We start from the raw sequence: 24,139 nt of genomic DNA, 5'->3' as shown, positions 1-24,139 counted from the left end.
ATGGTAAAAAGCTAATATGGGAAGGACAGCTGACTCAGAAAGTGACGGAACCAGCTAGAGGAAAGAATATCTTGGACATGGTGCTGATAAAACCAGATGAGCTCTATAGAGAAACCAAAGAAATAGATGGTATTAATAATCACGAAGCTGTTTTTGTCGTAGATAAAAAATAAATGTGATAGAAAGGAAGGTTTTAAAAGTAGGACTATTAAGGCCACCACACACAGAAAAGTAAGCTAAGCTATGCCAAGCTGTGGTCTGCTATGACACGAATAAAAAGCTAAGCTAAACTATGCTAGGCAGCACTTTTATTGTCTTGCTGTTGTAAATAATCAATTACTCTTTCTGCACTACTGCTCGGTGGCATAATTTTTTGTTCGATGGGGTTCGACTGGCTGAGATTGTGTAGGTGTGGGGGCGGACGGAACAGATGATGAATCAGATGTGTGTGATAAGGAGTGTAGGTCATCACATTTCGCACTCGCCGTAATCTGGGTGGCTACTTCAATAATTTCTTGACATCGATATGTTTCCTGCCTGTCATTGTTTGAATGTGTGCTGTAAAGAAAATTAAGCTATTAATACACATCCAAACGTATATTAAGAAATGACACATGGAGATTTGTTTATGGAAAATGAGCATATTGAACTGTTCTGGTCCTTGTGCTTCAAACGCAATTATTCATGTTCATTTTATTAGTGAAATGTTGTCTTAGCTGCAAAACATAACAAATCCAGACGTTCTTATTGTCTTATAACCTAGAATGAATTACTTGCTTTTTAAATTATAATATACTCAACCTATAAATTCACTTATAACTTTATCGATTTTTAACATTTTAAAATATTCTTATAGAAATATAAGGCAGAAGGAATTCCATTTGTTTGTGGATCTCTTCATTTTTCCTTTCCTGTCCACTTCTGCTCTCTGTTTGTCTCTTTAGTGCCTCCTTTTTCATAAGTTTTTAAGTTCTCCACCTAAAACAATATATGCTATTATTTTACCTTTCACATTCCTAGTAACTGTTGATATATTTAAGAATATAGCATACAGTTGCAGAACAGCGCTCCAGCTGTATCTGCTAAATTGTAAATAATGTGCGTAAAGCCATGTGAAAAATGTATTCTCAAACAACTAGAAATGTCAAAATTGTGATTATATAGATAATTTATAAATGGTAGCCTACTAACAATCAATTTGAAGTACTGAACTTTTTTCCAGCCAACAGTTTTCCTTTCTTATCAAGTCTGTAGTAATTTGATGACTTATCATAAAGGCAGGGATATTTTTTCACTTCCTCAATTAGTCCTTCTTTTGGCCTGTTATCCATTGTATTAAAATATCGAAGTACTACCAGAAGATACTCACACGACACGACTAATCACACATGACAGCCCGCCAGACCATCTGCTCAGAAATGAAAAGCGCATGCTCCAGGCCAGCTACAGCCAAGAAAATCGCCTGCTTGATGATCTGTCTAGCTTAGCTTAGCATTGTATAGCTTAGCATAGTGACCTGTGTGTGTCATCGTACTTGAATGCATTGGGAGCGATATTTTTCACAACACCACGTAGCTTAGCTTAGCTTGGCCTAGCTTTCTGTGTGTGGTGGCCTTTAGGCAGTACCATTTGGCTGATAAAGCAGACATGAGGCAGTTTTTAAAAAGTAATTATGATCGGTGGAAAACGGTAAATAAGAATGTAAACAGACTCTGGGATGGGTTTAAAGAAATTGTTGAGGAATGTGAAAACAGGTTTGTACGTTAAAGGTGGTAAGGAATGGTTAAGACCCACCTTGTTATAATAGAGAAAGAAAGAAACTAAGAAGGAGGTGCAGATTGGAAAGAAATAGAGTTAGAAATGTATGTGGAAGTTGACACAGGTGTAGAATCTCTTGGAAGAGGAAAGTGTTTGTAGAAGATTTTATTTGTAAATCTTGTGTTTTAGTAATATCTTCTTTATGATCTGGAGTGTGGTGCTAGAATATTTTATTTGTATTCCATGTAACTACCTAACCTGTACAGTGTAAATATTGTTGTAACGTATTGTATTTGTAACTACTATATTATTGTGCTATATTTACTGGAACAGTCCAGAAAGTTTGTAACGCGGAATTTAAGAAACAGGGTGTGTTGACCTTTGTTAGTTATGCATTCTAGAAGTGTGTTCTTACTATTCCGGAAAATGGGAGGTTCGCGATTAAGGTGTTCGAGAAAGTTGTGTAAAGATCGCAACTGCAGGAAAAGTTGTGATTGGTCAATCCGGGCAAGCTCCTGTGTTCTGATTGGCTACTCCAAGGCCAGATTTCACTTTAAAAGGGGCTAGGCAGCATTTCATGGGCGGTCTGGAGTCTTTGAGCCGTCTTGGTCTCAGCCTGCCGAAGTTTTGACGTCGTCAACATCTCCTCGCTACCAGAATGGGCTACCTTAGGGTAAGCGCTGTTGTTTTCTGTCTGGTTTTAAGTTCCATTTAGTTTTTGTTGGTGTATCACAGGAGATAGCCCTAATCGCCACTATTATGTTGTACAAATGTTTTGAAAGGTTAGTTTAACTTCACTCTATATTGTAATAGCATATTGTGTTTCCTCTTACCTTCTGGATTGTATTGCCAACTTGGTTTGTAATTTGATATAACGTATTTTTCGGAAGATCTTATTATAACGGTAGACTCGTTTATTATTAATGGGGTAAAAGTTGAAATTTCGAGAATATTGTGGAGCTTAACTCTTTCTGGTCTAACTGCGAGCATTTTTAAAGCCCATACTAAGGTTTGACAATTCACTAAAAATCGAGAACGAGCTATGCACGCATTCTGGTGGTTACATCGTGTTTCCTCATGTATTAGTTACGAGAGTATTTAAGCAGATGGCAGTATTATATGTCTGTGTAAGTCAGAGAATTTACAATATTTTCGACCAGCATGCATCAGTAGATGTTGTCACTCAGTGAGCTCTAAGACATAGTTTCTCGCAGCAAACATGTGCTTGACGAAAGTTATATTTTCAATATTTTATGTGACGATAATGGCTCAGAGGGTAATGTTAGCGAAGATACTCAGAGTGAAGATGATAATGAAGGTAATTATAAGATTATGTGCAAATTAACATATTATTAACATGAATTCGAAAGAACTTCTTACATTTCATTATGATCGGAGTTCATTTTACGGTGTACTGCATGTTCCCGTGTATTTCATATTTGCGTGAATGCGTAAGATTGTCTACATATTAGCAAACTTGTCTGTTTTTTTTTCTTTTTTTTTTTCTTTTTTTTTTTCTAGATATGAGGGATTACAATGTCAGAGGTGACTTTGAATTCAACGCTGTGAATGAAAGCAGTGCTAGTGGTGCAGGTAAGCATAACCTAAATATGTCAAGTGACAGCAATATTTTTGTCATACATTTTGTTTATCTTATGAAATGTGACAACCTGCACTATTATAACTCCTTTTTGTGCTTCAGAAAATGCACCTGCCTGTGAAATACCTCCAGAACCAGAACAGTCTAAGAAAAGAAAGTATCGTAAAGCACCAATGACAGACGCTGATTTGGGATGGGATGATGTACGAGTTGACTTACCAATAAGAAGAAACAAGATTTATACAGATATTCTCCAAGAGTTGCTGTTGAACTGGATAATTTTTCCAGTGAATACGACTGCTTCCAGTATAATTTTGCTAAGGATATGATCAAGAATATAAAGCAAGAAACCAACAGATATGCCACAAACACAATCTCAAACTCAGACGGGCAAATAAATTGAAAGAACATAGTATGTTGCAGCCATGAGTTCCAGTCACATTATCTGAACTGTACAAACTTTTTGCCATAATCCTGCATATGTGCTTAGTTGTTAAAAGTAATCTGAAGGATTATTGGTCGACATCCCCTATTTTGCAGACAACCTTTGCTACTGTCACGTGACATTCAAATTGATTATGTCTATGTTGCATTTGAACGACGACACATACCTCGTGATCAACCAGGTTATGATCCTCTCCACAAAGTTAGGCCATATTTCGATTCTCTGGTGAAACAGTTTAGTGTGGAATTGTCTCATCCGAAAATCTGACCGTTGATGAGGGAATTCTTGCCTTTCGTGGTAGAATACACTTTTGTGTGTCCATGAAGAACAAACCAGAGAAGTATGGAATAAAGTTGTTTCTTGTGTGTGAATCTAATTCAGGTTATGCTTTAAATATTGAAGTGTACTCTGGTTATGGAAATGACTATTCGATTGTTTCTCTGTTCGAAAGGCTGTTGTCCGATTATTTTCGCAAAGGCCATAGTGTGTATATGGACAGATTGTACACTGGTCAAACTGTTGTGCAATATTTATGGGATCGAGATACCTTAGGTATAGGGACTGTAATGCTCAACAGAAAAGAGATGCCTAAAGGTTTAGCTGCTGCTAAACTGAAGAGGGGAGAGTTGACTTTCCGTCGTAGATCCAACATGATGGTCTGCAGATGGAAAGATACTAGAGATGTCACTGTTCTATCTTCAAAACATGGATGTACAGCTTCCGAAGGGACAGTGAGGGCAAAGGGCTGTAAAGCAAAAGTTATGGTGAAGCCAGGTGCTATATTGGACTATAACGCAAATAAACCTGGAGTGGACCATAATGACCAGCTTGTAGCCTACTATACATTCAAGAGGAAAGCGATGAAGTTGTGGAAGAAGCTGTTTTTTTCATCTCTTCATTCGAGGCGTAGTGAATAGCTAAGTACTATTCAAGAAAATTGGAAGAAACCGACCATACACTTCCCTTGAGAAATTCATCTGTGTCGTTGGCGAGACACTGCCTTTGGTAGCAGAGGAATAATTTGTTGCCATGGACGTTGGAACAACAATAGACTGACTCACCGGAAGGCATTTTAGGAGAAAAATCCCACTAACTGACAAGGCCTGACTATGCAGAAGCTGCAAAGTGTGTGGGGACAGAAGCAAGAAGGTAAATGGGCCAGGAAGGAGACAATGTATTATTGCCTACTGTGTGATGTAACACTTTGCATGCCAGATTGTTTTGAAATTTACCACACAAAGGCAAATTATGTGTAGAAGACTGTATTTTGTCTTGCTAGAAGTCTTTTGTGGTAAATGGAACAATTTTACATTTGAGTAACTTTTGAAAAATTTTATCAATTAAAATAAAATTTCATAAGAGCTCCCATTTTCACTATTGTAATTATTACTATTATTATTGAAACGTTATTTTTTATGTCATACTCATTATTGTTGTTTTATAATTGCAATGCACATTTTATTTTATCAAAATAAGGTAAATATAGCAGTATTTCAGAAAACTGTACTTGCTTAATTATCCATCAGACTTTTTTTCCATTCGCAAAACATGGTATAATATATAAACAATTTTAAAATCTCAGGTGATAGTTGACATGGTACAAACAGCATTTTTCAAAACTAGATGCTCAAACAAGCACAAAGAAAAGAGAATCGTGCAAATATCTCCTATAGGTACAGATATATGTTTTAAAAATCCTTAAAAGTGCCCAGTCCAGAACGTTTGTTAGGGATATTAAGGCCCAGACTGGAATGGGTTAAAGCCACGAGCTATCCCTCACATTTTTCCTAACTTACCGTCCTATTTAAGCAAGTCCCTGAAAATTCAAAACCCCCCATTAAAACAGGAGTTACTCAAAGAGCATATTGGCAATGATAATATTAACAGTAGTAGCTTACAATGTAATGAACTAAATTTTCCCTTGACATCTAAAGTACTGAATAGTGACAATAATGTAAAATTAAAAGAACCTGTTCTCGGTTTGCCGTGTAAAGTTGCTGATAGTAATGTTTCTAGAACTATTCTAAGTTTGAGGAGACAAGTTATAAACCTTGGTAGAAATTTAATTAGAACCAAAAAGAAATTAGTTACATGAAGAGCTACAATAAAGCAGATTGCAAATGAAGTCAATGTGTCGAGTGAAGCTGAAGACAGTCTTTAAGTTCCTTAGCAAGAAACAAAAAATAATCGTGGACACAATGCTCAAAAAATGTACCACCAGCCCGAAAGACATGCGCTATTGTAATTCATTTATATTAGATAGTTTGCTTTTGAAAATCAAATCCCCTAAGGGTTACAGACATTGTTTGAAGCATGAGTTACTTCCTCTGCCTACCAAAGCTCATTTGAGACGACTATGTAAAGGGTTCAAATATATATGATATTAATGGAAATGCCGTGAATGCAATTAAAGATTTTTAATTAAATGAGCAAGACTAAAACAAGTGACTAGGAATAGTGATTTTTAATGAAGTGAAATTGAGAGACGTTATATTTAATACAACTACACTGACAATTGACGGGTTTGTTGATGTAGGAGATGAAACTCCCTATGACAACAAAGAACATCCTTGCCAATCACACGCTTGTATTTATGTTAATTTCTTTGTTGCACAGCTGGATCCAGCCTGTAGCAGTGTATGCTAGCAAGAATGCAACTCCGGGAGAATAATAATTCAGGTCATAATTCAATTGGACCAAGCTGGGGTGAAAGTAATTGGTTTTACGTGTGATGGAAGTCAGTGTAATAAAAGGGCGTGGATGAATTTGGGAATTTCAGGGAAGAATGATAAAATAAAAAGCTCCATTGAAAACCCGGCAGATCATCAAAGGCGAGTGTGGGCATTTTATGGTTCCCTGAATATTTTGAAGTGCATACGTAATTATTTTCATGATAACATTCTTTTGCTGTATATAGGCAAAGAGGTGAATTACCCCTTTTATAGACAATTATATCAAATTGACACTTCTCCTGAGTTCACCGGTCTTCAAGGTTGTCGTAAGATAACATCCTCTCACATAGACCCAACCTCATTTCAGAGGATGAATGGATGAATGCCAGGTTAGCTTTTCGGTTATTCAGTAATAGTGAAGCTGACGCAATTAAGCTGTTTAGAGAAATCAAGCCTAATGAATTCAGTGATGGTAAGCAGACAGAAATTTTCACACGAGAAATCAATAATTTTGCAGATGCCCTTAACTCCACATTGCCCGTAAAAGGGCTTTCTAAAGGTTCTCCGTCACACGAAATATTGCTTGAATTTTTAGAAAACATCATGTCTCAGGAAAACACATTTGCATCTTCAGAAACTTTGGAATCATTAAGAGTAACCTTGAAAAGTACTCTCGAAATGGCGGACTACTTATGGAGCAGAGGATTTAATTATGTCCTGACGGCAAAATTTAATAAAGATCCTTGGGAGCACCATTTTGGTATTTTGCATTCCCTTAGTTGTGACTGTGTATTTTTTAGATTTACACATGCTGCGTTCTGTGTATATACCTACCAAACTCCCTTAAATTCGACCGCAAATTGCGAGTCAGAGATAGGATTCCCCCCTCACTTCATTTGTTAGTCATATCTGTGCAATGGCTAAAGAAAGTGAATGTAAGATTAAAGAAATGAAAGATTCAGCAGAGGTCAGAATTAAAGAAAAAATAGTACTCACGGACTGGGAAAATTAAATACCTCTTCCTTACAAGGGAAACTTCACAAAACAGAATTTAGTGTTTCACGTGGCAGGCTACATAGTAAGAAAAAGTGACAAATACGTTGATTGTAGATTGTACTCGCACTCTTCGTAGTGAACAGCTGCCTGAGCTTCAATTGGCAACATTTACCCTCATTAAAGATTATGGCATGAAGAAATCCTTCACCGTGTGTGTTCAGGTTGCTATTGCAAGTAGAAGAGGTCGTCTCAGAAAAATTGTGATGAGAACAAAATTTATGCGGTGATATATTTTTTGCATGTTGGGACAGCATAGACTCTAGTTATCTGGCCCACAGACTTTGGATGCAACAGTGATCACAGATATGACCTTGTGGGGAAAATTAGTGTTTCATTACATTAAGTGTCAATTCTTCTTCCGTACGAAGAAAATGAGGAAAGAGCTGCTATCGTCCAAATCAGCAAAATCGTCCCGGAAGTTCTCCAAGGTTTCGGACAACTAACACTTTCGTGGGCGAGTTAAAAAAAACTTCTGGTATTGCGCCGTTCCTGCGTCCAAGTCGAATCGCATGAGATCCAGGCTAGCTCGAATATGATATCAATTTCTCAGTACATGAGATTTATGGGCTGTGGGTTCCGCATTGAGAATGGATCACCGGGCTATACTAACAGATAAGCCTAACCTACGTAGAGGACGTCTCCTACACGTAATCCGGTTAGTTTCTGCACAACTCACAATGATACATAATCATCACTTACAACTAAATGTTTATTCTAAGAAGTCATTAAAAGAATAATTAAGTTTTACAAGATGCTATTTATTTGAAAATAAAGTAGAATCTGAGAAAAATGCTTTGTATATTACGAATTATTCGTTGAAAAGATAAATAATAGGCAGTTGGCAATTGACTCTACAGTATGTCTCATCAGATAATCTTAAAAATGTCTTAAAATCAGAGGCATCCAACTGAATAAAAGAAAAATAAATATGGTTACAGTATTTACAATATTGATTAGGAGCTATAAAATGTGTCTGACACAGATTCTCTGAGCTAAATGAGTTGAAAATAAAAAAATTAAAATCACATCTTTCATCTCATATCAAGCATTGCATGAAATTCTTCCTGAAAATCTTACTTGCTTTCGTTCAAACATTCACTAATCACATCACGTTGTGATAGATTCACTTGACTGTAATTGTTTGTACTCAATTATTGACAATAACTTTTGTTGTGAGGAAATATTTTCTTAATTATAATAAATAATTTAAATATTTAACATGGTTCACATGTATCAGACTTTTCCATCATTTCAAAACTCTTGGTATCACGTTTCGTATGGAGAGAGATAATTCATTAAGTCATTATTCCCTTAACAATAACATGATCGAAATATCATGATGAATATTTACTCAAATTGTTCACTTGAGGCAACTACTAATCTTAAAAATTAATTTAAGTGCTTATATAGTGATTATATATGTTATGTTACTGTGCTATCATCCATATTTGACAATCATTCAACTAGGTTATGCTGAATATCAGGTGATCTAGATTGTAAGAAGACTCTTATCAATTACTAATAGCCTTCAGTTATGACAAAAAGTTACCAGTGATATCGATTAATGCAGTGAAATAAGCTTCCTAGCTTTCCTGATCTGAGTGAGAATACTTGTGGTTAGAAGAATCATATAAATGTAGGCTAATTCTGTGCTACTCCTCTTATCAGGAATTATTTGATGACCAGCTAGGTAGGTGTCAACATAAGACCATTATTTAGATCGTAATTAGTGCTAAGTATGGCTTATCCAAGGATTAACGGGCAGTTGAGAACAAATTATAACCATCCTCCATCTCAAAAGATGTAAATTGAAATAATATCGTCGCTAAAATAATCCATAACTTCATTTACGACGAAACAATAATCATCACCAACATTATTCATCATAACCTCTTACCATTATTTGCATATAAGTCATTCACTTCACGTTACTCATCTCATATTACACTTAACATTACAATAAACATATCAGTTAATTTCAACTTGACGTATACTATACTGTCAATATTTACCATCCATTTTATTATTATGTTCTCAATCTTTCTAAAATTCCATAAAATATCACCATATCTTACTAGCAAATTATCAAATCCTATATACGATCTCACTTCATCTTAACTTCACGTCACATGTTCTAACACAAGCCTGGTGTTTATCACAATGTCGTATTGTATTCACATTGAAACTATCTTAACCTCCTCTTACTCAATATCGACAGCATTGCGAACGGAATATTAAATTATCACTGGTTAACCACTTCCTACATTAATGGATTTGACATTCATGTTAGATGATTACCTAATAACCTTTAACGTATTTACGGGAGTTGTCTTATCATGTAACATCACTCCTTTGGAAATATTGAAGATATAACTTTGTTCATCTTTCGTTCAATAAATGAAAATAAGAATATAGAATAGCACTTTCCAAAAGAAAACAAATATAATTTACTATAATGACTTATCTTTCCTCCGGCTCCTTCGTTGTCGTCGCATGTCCTGGTAGTTAGGGGGCTTAGTTCACGGCATTCCTCTCATCCTTTCGGGAACATCTGGGACAGTCTCGGGTCGTTGCCGGTCGTCATGGGATGGATTTGTCATCTCGTGTCGCCATAACCTGGATAGCTCTGCCTCCACTTCTTTAGCACATGATGTCTTCGGCCTCTTGCGCAGTTAGAACAGAATAATACGTGAGCATGGTTAGGTTAGTCATCTTACGGACACAGCCTGCTATAATCTATTGTTAATTTACGAGTACCGCTTCTTTAAAACGATCTTTTATAATGCTTTAGAATCTTTCAGTGTGTCTATGAATATATCAATCTGACTACGATATAACGTTTTCTCTGTCTTGTGCTACTGTTGTTATTACTATGTAGCCTCTTAAAATCAACTCTATCGTCTAACACGTCGTCTTGCTAGGATGTTGTGACATAGTGATACGGAAATCTTCCAGTCCGCCAGAATAGTTTTAATTTTGCGGAGCTGAATATATCCTTCAATGCCGGTGTCTTGCGATAACTCGTAGACAATTATTATTTTATTTATGCCTTTAGTTTTCTTCCTGTTAGATTAGTCTTCTTCTCTAGCAGTCTTGAGTGGCGTTCTACTTATGTGTCTTCAGTGAAAATCGAATGTTATTTTTCAATAATAAATTTTAACAATCTTCTTGCGTCTTTCTTTATCACAAACGCTCACAAATAGCATGTAAATCCTACCTACTTCCTTAATCATTTTCATTAGAGATATCTGATGCTGCCTGTAAAAGTTCAGGGAATTCCTATTCGCATTTGTATCGCATGTTGTGTTATGGCAATTCCAAGCTTGCGTTTTTCGTGCACATACCCCATAATTTCATGTTTGACTTCTTTATAGCGTCCTTGTTGTGGGCCGCTGAATGTCTTTTTTGTACAGTACTCATTTTTAGATTATGTTCTTCACGCCAACCCCGAATTATTATCTTCAGTTATGCCGTATTTTCTTACAGCTCCACAGTTATTCCTTATTTGCGTGTGTTCAGTAACCATTAATTTCAAATGGGCATCATAATATCAAACAGAACCCGTTGAAAATTTGCCAGCTATACCTGTTCCACGTGCCTCTACAAGAGGCGGCTGCTTGACTCACATCTCACTTGCCGACTTCAGCCAGCTTCAGTGGCTGGTGAAATGCATTTTTTTGTATAGTACACATTTTTTAAGCTATCTTTGACTTCGCACTAACGCCGAACATTGGCTTTAGTTGTGCAGTGTTTTCTTGCAGCTGCACAGTTATTCTTCATTTCTGCGTGTTTAATAACCATCAACTTCCACGAACCTACTATGTTGGCGTAGCTGGGGGAGAGGTGATACTCCCATGTGGCGCATACCAGGTGGCAGATAAGGGGGTCCTAACCGGCTTGCCGGCGGACTTGAGCGGAACAAAATAGCTCTCTCGGACCAAACACTCATCCCCCTGTGGGTGGACGCAGGCAAAGAATACGCCCATGTGTACCCTGCCTGTTGTAAGGGGGCGACCAAGGGATGATCGAATTAGAAATATGGGACAACTTGTAATTAGTACCACCACGCAGGGAACACCATGGGTCACTTTTACTCGCGCATAGTACTACCACCATGTTAGATACTCAACAGGTTTGTGATTAGTAGCGACAGTGTGTGAATCAGAGTGGGTTTTACAGTACCTGTGATTTGTACCCCTATATGAGCGACACCATGGGTCTGCCTTGCCTATGATTCGTACCCACTATGTGAGGAATACCACGGGATAGTATGAGTCCCTGTGATTAGTACATCTATATGAGAAACACCATAGTTTTGCGTTGCCTGTAAATGGCGCCCCAATGTGAGAAACACAATAGGTCTGTGTTAAATGTGTGTATTACATTGCCTGTAATACCATAATGTGTGGAATACCGCAAGTCTACGCTACTTTTGCTTAGTACCGCAACATGATAAATACCATGGTTCTATTTTCTTAGCAAACCGAGCTCGATAGTTGCAGTCGCTTAAGTGCGGCCAGTATCCAGTATTCGGGAGATAGTGGGTTCAAACCCAACTGTCGGCAGCCCTGAAAATGGTTTTCCATGGTTTCCCATTTTCACACCAGGCAAATGCTGGAGCTGTACCTTAATTAAGGCCACGGCCGCTTCCTTCCCACTCCTAGCCCTTCCCTGTCCCATCGTTGCCATAAGACCTATCTGTGTCGGTGCAACGTAAAGCAACTAGAAAAAAAAAATTCTTAGCAATAAGTACCATTATGAGGGCCCGATGACCTGGAATTTGGACCCCTTCAGACTACAAGCATCATCGATTCAGGTTTGTGCAGCAGTCCCTTGGTCAGTAATACTATTGTTTATCTCTAGTTACTGGGAATGTGGAGCATTGCGGGTTGGATCCACTGATTGTTTTAAATTCATATCCGTCCATTTATTCTTTGTCATCACGTTTTGAATTCTGGTCAGTGGATGATTTTGGACTTTTACAAGGGCCATCCAGAAAGTAGTACATGTTAGTGCCACATGAAGCGCCGACGATTCGGGTAGCCGCTGGGAAAAGTCAGACCACGTCAGCGGTTTGTCTGCCTGCTCTGTGTGAGGTTGTGTGATGCTAGCATTGCCTGTGTTGTGTCTGTGATTGTTTAAAATGTTTAAACAAATTGAGAACCCCGCCAGTTGTGAAGTGAGGGCCGTGATTAAATTTCTTAATCCTCGAAACGTTCAGCCTTGTGATATTCATCGCCAATTAACGGAGGTGTATGGATACATTGTGATGAACGAGTCGTCTGTTCGGCGCTTCAACTTCAACCTGGGGAGGGGAATACACACGACGAGGAGCATTCGGGGAGACCATCTGTCATTACAGACCAACTGCTGAGCGCAGTAGACGAATGCGTGGGGAACGATCGGCGCGTCACAATTGATGAACTCTGTGAACATTTTCCTAATATGTCTCGAACAATTGTTCATGAAATTGTCAAAGACCATCTGCATTATTAAAAAATTTGTGCAAGGTGGGTCCCTCGCATGCTTACAGAGGAGCACAATACCAAGCGTATGGCTGCAGCACTGACGTTTCTGGGACGTTGTTCCGATGAAGGAGACTCTTTCCTGGCTCACATCATTACTGAGGACGAAACATGGGTTTGTTATGCATCATCTGAGAGTAAACAACAGTCAATGGAGTGACATCGTGCTCATTCACCAACCAAACCAAAACAATTCAAGACAGTTATGTCCACCAGGAAACTCATGGCAACCGTTTTCTGGGATCGCTGAGGTGTACTACTCATTGATTTTATGGCCCGTGGAGAGACAATTAATGCTAATGCGTATTGTGAAACATTAAAGAAATTACGGCGGGCAATACAAAATCTACGGCGAGGTCTATTGTCTACGGGCGTTATTCTCCTTCATGTCAATGCCAGGCCTCATGCAACTGCGATAACACAACAGCTTTTGCAGCAATTCAAGTGGGAAACCTTCGACCATTCCCCGTATAGCCTGGACTTGGCCCCTTCGAATTTTCATCTCTTTACGAAGTTTAAAGACTTTCTGGTGGGAAAAAGATTTGACAGCAGTGAAGAAGTTAAACGAGCCGTGACTACATATCTCAATACGCTGGCGGCGGAGGACTATGACGCTGGATTACAAAAACTCGTCCCACGTTATGACAAATGCCTAAATTTGCTTGGATATTATGTGGAGAAGTAGTGTAGAGTATGTTCTTTCTGATAAAAATGTGTATATTTGTTAATATTTACTCCTGTGTCTTTGTTGTGCAAATGGGTACCACTTTCCGGATGGCCTTCATAAATTGTCATTACATTTCGTCTGATTGCGTATCATTAGAGGCCGATGACGTAGATGTTAGGCCCCTTTAAACAACAAGCATCATCATCAATAACCATTAACTTAAAATTGGCATCATAATATTGATGAGATTTGCTGGCAGTACCAGTTCGACGGGTCTCTGCAATACGATGATCCATAGCTAAAATATTTCTGCTTACTATAAAACGGTTACTAATTGACAGGTATCGTAGGCTGGCTGCATGCCATTTTCAATGTTCCATTTTACTCTACCTGATGGCATAAGTGATGCAAGTGTGATAAACAGATATAACTTGAAAACAATATTCTCTCACCCATGGGTAAATAACACACAAGTATCGAGCTCGAATTATTATTATTATTATTATTATTATTATTATTATTATTATTATTATTATTATTATTATTATTACTTGTGATGTACATCCATTTAGTATTATTATTGTTTACATAATCTGTTGTCTGATCGTACTGTGTGTGTGGTTATGTCATGAAACATGTGCTGTACATGAATATTTATATTAGTTCTGTTAATGTAAACACTTGTAAATTAATATTATATAATTTATTCTAACCTGTATATATAATTTGTTATCCACTTCAGTATTTTGAAACACACTTTAACTTCCAGAAAGGCACTAGATGATGGCAGAATATTATATACATTATAATCTATGTATTAGGCACTCTAGAATTTTCAAGAAGGTATTTTTTTGTAATGTAGCTTTCTAGAAGCCTGGCCAGACATGTATATAAGGAGATGGTCTTGAGGTTAACGAGTTATTGTTGAGTAGAGTTATGATGTAGCAAGAATATACTTGTGAACTCGTGTTGACATGCAGTGGTAGCAGCTCCATGTTGAAATGATTGGCAGTTGTCTGAAATGGCGGCTTTGTTGATGTTCTTGGAGCGAAGTGTTTTGTTTATGATACTGTGATTAAGGTTATGTGTGTTAATTTGTAAATAGATGTGAATATATAACTGTACCAACTGACAGCATTTTGTGTGCATTTTTGTTGATACGCTAAAGTGCATCTCTGTTGGGGACTATCTGCGACTGGGTTTCAGTTTTTTAAAATTTGGGTAAATTCCCCTTGTCGTCAGAGATCTTTTACATGCCAACATCGTACAGCGTGGAGCTCCGAGTGGACTTCCTTCCACCCTTCAAAAATCTGATCGCCTGATCGGGAGCCAGCACTCTTACCACTGATCCATTTAGGTAACTACACCTTTCATACTCCTTGTCGTTGGTCTCAGTGAACTAGCATGATTGCAGTGTACGGTTAAGTACTGGTACCAGGAAATTTTGTACATCCCAAGATGTCGTATCAAGGACTGTCTTTCTTAATCTCAATACAAATGTTTACCAGTCTTGAGTTTTTGTTTGGGTCAGGTGCTGAACATACAAGATAAACACAGTGTATTCCTCCCATTATGTTGAGGATTGTCCTTTCATTCTTTTATTTGCAAAAGTACCTGGCAGTGTGATTATTTCTGTACAGTTTAGGTTATAAATGCTTGAAATAGTCGGAAAAGCATTTTACAAATAACCAACAACTTTTCGAGTTGGAATTGAGCTTCCTACTTTGTCTTGTTTGTGTTATTAGATTTGATTGTGTAGCCCATCTTCACAGAATAAAATCTAGGATGTGGAGGATTTGTTTCCAAATCTGGAGACACTATCTCTTTCCTCTTAGCATGATAATTGCATTTTGTCAGATATTCCTGGGTACAACTGTCAAAATATTTCTTTCCTCTTCTGCAGTGTTTACATTTCTCTCTTATTAGCATTCTTTCCATGAAGATGATCTTATGCTCTAATTTAGAAGCAATTAATGCATGGAAAACGGCCTTTGGATATGGTCTGTCAAGACACTACTGGCGATCATATCATTAACCTTGAATGTCACAATCAAAATAGAAAGCATTTTTGACTTGTGGATGCTATGATCTTTGTACTCATTATTGCTTGAGAGTTGCTGATGACAGCTGTACTAGTCATTGTAGGGGTATGGGTTATGGTTTGAATCCCAAAATATGCTGTAGTAGGGAAGTTAATGTAATTGTAATATGTACTGTAATGTTGGTGAATGGCTTTGTTGTAGGAAAGTGTGTGTTAAAAGTTGGTGGTTAAATGTTTTTGTGTCCATATTGTGATTTTTATACAGGAAGATTTTTATAACAGGTTATCTGAATTTATGTGGTTGGTAATTGTAAATACTGATTCAGAGATTTTTCTCTATGAACTAACATTTCTTTCCTGACCCTAAGAAGAAACTTGAAACCAAAATACTGTGGTCTCTTTCAGAACTATATTGCTCGGTTCGGGCACGGATCTGCCAAGCTTGCTCGTCAGGCGCAGAGCAAAGAAAAGACTTTAGCCAAGATGGTTGCCCAAGGGCTTACCGAGAAGGTTATCAATGACAAGACAGTCCACTTTTACTTCCCCTCCTGTGGCAGTATCCCACCCCCTGTCATCATGGTTCAGGTATGTTAAAAATGAGATAATACTCTTCACTGTTTCATGGTTATTTGAAAAGTTGTGGAGTTAATAGTAGTGTATGTTTTTTATTTGCAGAACGTCTCATTCCGCTATACAGAGACCACTCCCTGGATTTACAAAAATTTAGAGTTTGGTATTGATCTGGATACAAGATTGGCTCTTGTTGGCCCTAATGGAGCTGGGAAGAGTACACTGCTGAAACTGCTTTGTGGTGAGGTACGTACATTCTTTGCTATCTCTGAATCGACAGCAAAATAATCTGTACCTCTGCAAGTTTCACAGCTTGACATGTGTGGATAAGCTGAATCTGGCATTGTTATCGTTTACTGATGCTAGGCTGTTCCTGGCAGGGTGGTCAACTCTTTTTCTCTATCAGCCATATGTATTTATTAAGACTTAAGCATGGTGGTCATTTTTGGAGAGGTTGGAACTCATTTCAGTTCCCTTTTGTTTAATAAAGGGGATTAGTAATCTTGGTGTTTTACCCCTTAATGGGGATGACACCATCACAAGAATAATGAATAATGGTACCAAGTTAGAGAACTACTTCCAGAAGTTGAGGATCCACTTTTCATCACACAGCATAGCCTAATACTATTGACCAGGAGTTCATTCTTGTAACGTACCAACAGGTTATGGAAGATGTCTGCTCGCTTTCTTTTTTTGCTCTGTCATTTCCTGCAATACCTAAGTGTGCATATTGCAGCAATCTCTAGTATTTGCCAATCCTTGTTATCTGATTCGCATCTGTTTCTGCATAATTCTATGAAAGGAAAATGATCATTTTAGGTGACTGCTGCGGACCATTCCTTGGCATGCAGGCCTTTTGAAGTTTAATCTGTTTTGTACCATATAATTCTGAATACTGCCCACCACAAAATTAGACCTGTACTGTAAATTTCTAATGACAAAATTAGGAGAGAAAGTATCACATGTGTACATACCAGTTTTATTAAATTTCGACAAATGTTTCACAAAATTGGTCATTACAAACACTTTGCAAGCAATAAGACCACCACCTAGTGTAGAAATAAAAAATGAATTCCATGTACAAATTGGTCACAGTTCAAGCTACCGCCATTGGAACTTTCATCACTATCATCTTCTCATACGTAGTCGTCCTCGCTACCATCCATAAAATTCGACATTCCACACTCCTTGAAACTTTTCCTCAGCAAGTCATTGGAGATGTGAGCGCTTTTAGTCTATATCCAGTTGCATGGAAATTTCACTTTGGGGCGTTTCACTCATCTGATTGTGTCAGTGCGAGATCACTTATAATGACTTATTTTTAACAAAATTTGCTAAGATTGTATTTTAAATGTCGTACCATACATCAAGGTTTTTTAATGTGTCTTGCCAATTTTAAAGATGTCTGTTTGGTATTCTGATATATTAATATTAATTTATTATAGCTGATGATGTCTCTTACGGGACGAAACATGTACTAATATAATAAATTACAAATTGTATTGAATAGGCGGACCCCTTGTTTATGATATTTAAGTTTATCTTAAATAGTCTCTATTTGATATATAGTCAACAAGGGATTATTTGAAATGAGGCTGTTAAAGCTTGTTACATGTAACCACCAGCAGACTCCATCTACTTTGTGTTAAAATGCAGCTTCGAAAGGCCCGTTCACCTAAACATCCAACGGCTGTAGCATGGTCGTCAGCCCTCTTGGAATTGAGTCGGGCTCAGTTTTCCTTTCCTTGTTTCCTTTATGGAATCAACAGTTGCCTGCAATAACTACCCAGCACAGAAATGCTTTCCTGGAATGAAGTTCCCAGGTGATGATGTCAAACACACTTCACACAGTCCTCAATTAGCACACTGTTCACCCAGCTGGATTCTTGGGTTCAAATGAAAATACCAGAAGGCAAGTCTCAATTTGAAAATCTTTAGAATCTCGATTCATTGTTTTCGGCAGAATCGCAAAAGAAACTCAATAGATGCAGGGGAAACGAAGTTTGTGGGAAACACCCATTATAAAGCTGTTGCAAACATAATACTTAAAAATAAAGTGCATATAGTTATGAATGCACTTAAAACACATAATGATGAATAATGTAATGATAAAACGTACCTTCATACTTCTTGCACAAAATCATTATGGTATGCCACGTTGAGTGGCTCAGATGGTTGAGGCGTTGGCCTTCTGGTGTATGGTACTCAGAACGTCAGCTTCGTGTTGGTAGATTTACTGGCAAATAAAGGAATTCTGGCGCCTGAGCGTCTGTCTCCGAAAACTATCAAAAGTAGTTTATTTTTTTAAAGAATTTGCTTAATGTTGCACCTGCACAGATAGGTCTTATGTCAATGACGGGTTAGGAAAAGGGTAGAAGTGGGAAAGAAGCGGCTGTGGCCTTAATTAACGTACCGCTCCAGCGTTTGCCTGGTGTGAAAATGGGGGAAAGTACGGAAAACCACCGTCAGGGCTGCCGACAGTGGGGTTGGATCCCACTATCTCTTGAATGCAAGCTCACAGCTGCACGCCCCTAACTGCACAGCCAAATCGCCTGGTCAAAAGTAGTTAGTGGGAAGTAAAAGCGATAACATTCATTATTATTATTATTATTATTATTATTATTATTATTATTATTATTATTATTATTATCATCATCATCATTATGGTATTTCCTTCTAACATTTTGAAAAAGTCCTTTGTAGACAGTATCTCCTTTTTTTGCTTGATTATGTTTCACAGAACAATGCATTTTCAATATACAAATTAGTTTGCTGCTCGCTGCTGTCTATATCATGAACGTAAATGTAGGATCAAAGTGTTTCAAATATACTCAGAGCTTTTGAAAAGTTTTGCATTCGTTCGACCTCGTCTTCACTTGCTGCCCCACAGCGCACATTCATCAGTTGATGGTTCAATATTTCTGCACAACTCCTCTACATTGAGAGCAGAACATGTGAGGAGTTCACTGCTGACACTTAAGTATCAAATTCCAAGTCCTTCACATCCAGGTTTTCCTAATCATCAGAACCTTCATCAACGATGTTGTCAATATATTAGACACTTTCATTGTAGCCGCACTTCCAGATACGGTTATGAGTTGTGACTGGCGAGAGCAGATGCCAAGCCAACATTAGTATATGAATTGCCTGCAGGACGTTGATTTTCATTTCTGCTTTTTTTAAAATTTTGTATATATATATATATATATATTGTACCATTTCATTGCCCTGATTATTTCGAAACGAAATGTTAAAATCGTTATTTTGCCGTGAATAACGATAAAGTTCATAAAGCAAGTGGCAGAAACTGTGAAGTAGAACATACAGACATATGGAATCAAAGAGACCGTAAATATGAAGTAAGAAGGTACAGACCAACGGAATCCAAGTGGCCGTGATTTAGATAATTGCACTAATTTTAAATTGTTAAACCAACAGTAGGAACAATCGAACATTGCACTGAGTTACGAGACAAAGATTTACAAAAGGATTCATACGCAAGAGAAATAGCTTATTTAAAAGGGAGATTTCCTAAATTATCGAGAAAACAAGTTGGAATATAAAGTCATAACGCTATATTTCTCGTATACGTAAAAAAAATCCTAAACGGAATATCCAAAAGGGGATAAAAAGAATAGCTGAGCGCAGATCGGGATTGAAGTAAAGATTGTCAAAGATTTTGTAGAGAAGACTTTGAAAAGTGCTAACTTAAAGTATTTAATCATAAAACAAGACGATATTTAAGATACTTTTTATACCAATTCAAACAAAAGTATTGAACTTTGCGACGACATAATCTACTTTGATCAGCATAGGCATAATTCAAGAAAGCTTTGTAAATAGCAAGATTATGAAATTAAGGATGATTTTAAATATGTTTCTTAATACATGTTTACGAGGACGTCGTAATGGTTTGCTAGACTGGAGATGGGGTTGACGTCTGGCGGTAACCCAACTGGCTCCTTCTAAGAACCCAAAACTTGAGACCTCAACTCGGACATGGCACAGCTGTAATCCGGAGATGATTGTCTCGTAGAAGAATGAGAGGACAACCGTCCCAGTCCAGAAACACAGGCAGAATAAGTTAAGTTTCACGAAGTTTATTCAAAATTAATTATATCTATTTTATTTAGTAGCAAGTTGTTGATGGTGTTATTATAAGAGATAGGTTGAAATATCTTCAAGAGGTGATTTCAATGTGTAGTTTCAGCACGAGTGTACTTGTAGTGACGTTTAAATGATGGATTTAGGTAGTCTTCGAAAACATACAAATACGCCCATGTGTAGGGAAGGTAATACTCGCCAATGAAGTGCTTTGCTAGAAGTTTTCAGCTTACTTTCAAAGAATTATGCCATGCATAATGTGATCTGATATATTTGAAATGTGAAATTGAAGCATATTGAATTGTACGTTATCGAGATCGTATAAAACGTCAACTTATTGCCAAATGTAAGTAAATATAGGCTTAATATATTAGTACTTTAACAAAAGAAGTGCATGTTGAAAGGAATGGTAGTTGTTGATCCATAAAACATTAATTTTATTGTGATTATGGAATTTTATGAATTGAGCGTTACTTTGAATAGATCAAATGATGTTTACATTTGCGGCAAAGTTAGATACGATAGAAATATGAGGCGAGAAATACGAATGTTATGAATAATATACATTCGTTGATATACTAGTTGAGGCATTATGACAAATATGACGACGTATGAGGAAAGAATGTTACGTAAGGCTAATTGATGTTAATTTATGTAACGCAGTTATGATCAAGGTTATATTTGACGCTAATAGCGACGTGTAATATAGGTTGACTTATAATACGAGTTCATGGTATTTGGTTAGTTAACTTACAGGTTAATAATAGAGTACGATTATCAAAAATAATTCCAAATAACCTATAGTAAAGAATAATGATGGCATTTTCAAAGAGAATTTCACATGTTATTTAATACTTGTTAAGCTGAAACAGCAGATTATTGACTGCAGATATGAGCTTACTGTCTTCATAATGTTGTCTTATTGCTATTAACGAGTTAGGAAGTTTCATCTATGGTATTCCTTGACTATGTGCAACCATATGATTGAATTTATGAAGTGATACGACCTAAATATAACCTATTTACGAACTTGAGACTATATCGGTGAATTTTACATACTTCTTGGTTAATATTTTGAATATGTCTAATTCTGATTAACAATTTTTTGGTATATTATGATAGGTAGCCATTGAAAGCTACAGATGTGAAACATTGCTTATTCTGCATACGTTTAATGATGAATAAAATAAAATAATTTGGGAATAAATCTCAAGAGTTATCAAATTCTCATGAAATATTACGTCCTAACATGTTGCCACATTCTATCATGGTATCAACTTTACATGATATTGTGTTTTTATATATATGAACATTAAGAATGCTTCTTTTTGTGGACATATCTGATCATTGTTTCATTACTTTAATTTCAAGTTAATCGATTGGAACTATTATTTCATTAATGTTAACTTAAGGAATTATGCAATTTTAATTTTCTTTTATAAGAGACTGATGAGATGAAGGATGTAATTCATGCCAGGTCAGGAAAACCTCTATCAAATAATTTTAATCCAAACAGAATCTTAGGAAAGAAATGATTTTATCTGAGAAGATGAGACCTTGGACGACGATAACAATGATCGATAATTATGAACCTGTCGATAAAGATTATAACTTCAAGACAATTTTTTTTAACAATGAAATACCCATCTGTACAAATGAATGATTTAAGACCATATTAACTTATCCTGAAGCACTATATTATTTTGAATAAAGTTAGTAATTAAGAATTTAATTTTTTATTTTTGTTATTTTTAGATTATAAGATTGATTTAAGGTGATTTTATGTTTAATAATGAGTAGTTGAATTTAGAGTTGGATATTTTTGACTTAATGACCTGATAGATGTGCAGATATTCTGAATAATAGGTGAGGTAATTCTCAATGTTACAAGTGACTATTCTCATTTTGGTTCCGTATTGAAGTTGACGTATGTCTCAAGTATTATTACAATATTATAAGTCCACCTGTTCAATACAATACAATATGATCCACTATTTCATATGGTCAAATGTTTTTTATACATAATACATAAAAGTCAAAGGTACATGTTTCACCCTCCTTAGGGGCATCATCAGCCTATATCAATCTTAAAAAATAATAATAATACATATACTTATAAATTATAGGTTAAAATGTTGAAAAATGGTTTCGTAAAACATTATACAATAACAACTAAAACAACGATAATGCACCAAAGTATGTTAAAAGAGAGTGAAATTAACAGTTTGAAGATTAAAACGTGATTAAACATGAGATTTTGAGAGTCTAAAACTAAAATGGATCCATATTTTTATAATATCATTAAGACTGTGAAAGCCTTGAGTATAAAAACAATCATCAAAGAGGGATGTATCTTCAATTCCCAAGTTGAATCCAAGGTGGTAAAATCACTTTCAGTTATTTAAAACGGAAGTATGAATGTAATAAACAAGTTTAAAATGTATATGATTGGGATATCTGAAAGTCAAGAAGAAAATGGAACTTCTGTAGAGGCGATGCTTGTGATAAAACGTATGTCAAAGCTAGCGGAGTTCGGAAATTATGGTAGTAGAATGGATCTAAAAGATAGTCAAGTTGATATATAATTCCGTTGAAACATGTGTTGGAAGAAATGTTCAGGATTTTCTGAAACAAAATGTAGAAGAAAGTATGTTAATAATACCGTGCTGTACAAGAGACTTCCCGTACGTCAAAGATGGCTAATGCGGTACTTACTCGTACGGAGCGTATTAAGTACGTCAGGTTGTTACAGCAACGCTAGCTTGACTGGGTTTTCGACTTCTAGTATTATAACGGTGTGGCTGAGGCAGTGAAGGGCATGGAGGGGGGGTAATGGTGGGTGGATCCTTGCGCGCATGTGTTGTTATTGGCGGGCTGTTAGGAGCAAGATGGGCGGGCCTATCATTTGACGAGGTGGTGGAAGCTTTAGAACAAGAAGTTCTAAAAGTTGGCGGGATTGTATTATGTTTTGAATTCACCATGCCTAATAACTTTGGAGTTAGCTCATATAAAGGATTTTTTGTTTCCGTGATATCGTTAAGATTATGGTCTTTGTTATAGGCTTGGTCTAAAAAGATGTAAAGATTTTCTAATTCATTCATAAGTTTTCCTTTGCCTATGCATTTTAGAATAGTGAGATCTTTATCAATTGATGTGAACTGATGTCCTGTTTCACTCATGTGTGAGCTCATCGCTGAATATTTGTTGTGCTTTAAGGCATTATAATGCTCCATATATCTCGTAAGAAATACGACACTAATATTGCTTTCAGAACAGTCAATACAAATCAAAGTATATTTTTCAATCATAATAAAGTCAATTATAAAAACAGCCGTTTTTCGAGATCTGGTATTTACAGACTCACTTGTGCTCAGTGTGGATTTAGTTATGTTGGACAGACTGGGCGCAGCTTTCATACGAGATATATGGAGCATTATAATGCCTTAAAGCACAACAAATTTTCAGCGATGAGCTCACACATGAGTGAAACAGGACATCAGTTCACATCAATTGATAAAGATCTCACTATTCTAAAATGCATAGGCAAAGGAAAACTTATGAATGAATTAGAAAATCTTTACATCTTTTTAGACCAAGCCTATAACAAAGACCATAATCTTAACGATATCACGGAAACAAAAAATCCTTTATATGAGCTAACTCCAAAGTTATTAGGCATGGTGAATTCAAAACATAATACA

The 24,139-nt window shown here is 36.6% G+C and overlaps 1 protein-coding gene across 1 annotated transcript in view; it reads left to right on the top strand.

The window, feature by feature from the left end:
- The window catches only part of LOC136876379 (ATP-binding cassette sub-family F member 2), a 237,125-nt gene that overhangs the window by 164,534 nt on the left and 48,452 nt on the right, over nt 1–24,139 (top strand). The window contains exons 9-10 of the mRNA XM_067150277.2: nt 16,170–16,349; nt 16,440–16,580. Of these exons, the coding sequence (XP_067006378.1) occupies nt 16,170–16,349; nt 16,440–16,580 (321 nt within the window). The remainder of the gene's footprint in view (nt 1–16,169; nt 16,350–16,439; nt 16,581–24,139) is intronic.

The sequence above is a fragment of the Anabrus simplex genome, chromosome 6 (genome assembly GCF_040414725.1).
Source record: "Anabrus simplex isolate iqAnaSimp1 chromosome 6, ASM4041472v1, whole genome shotgun sequence".
In the NCBI taxonomy this organism is placed as follows: Eukaryota; Metazoa; Arthropoda; class Insecta; order Orthoptera; family Tettigoniidae; genus Anabrus; species Anabrus simplex.
This window is presented reverse-complemented; position numbering and strand designations above follow the sequence as displayed.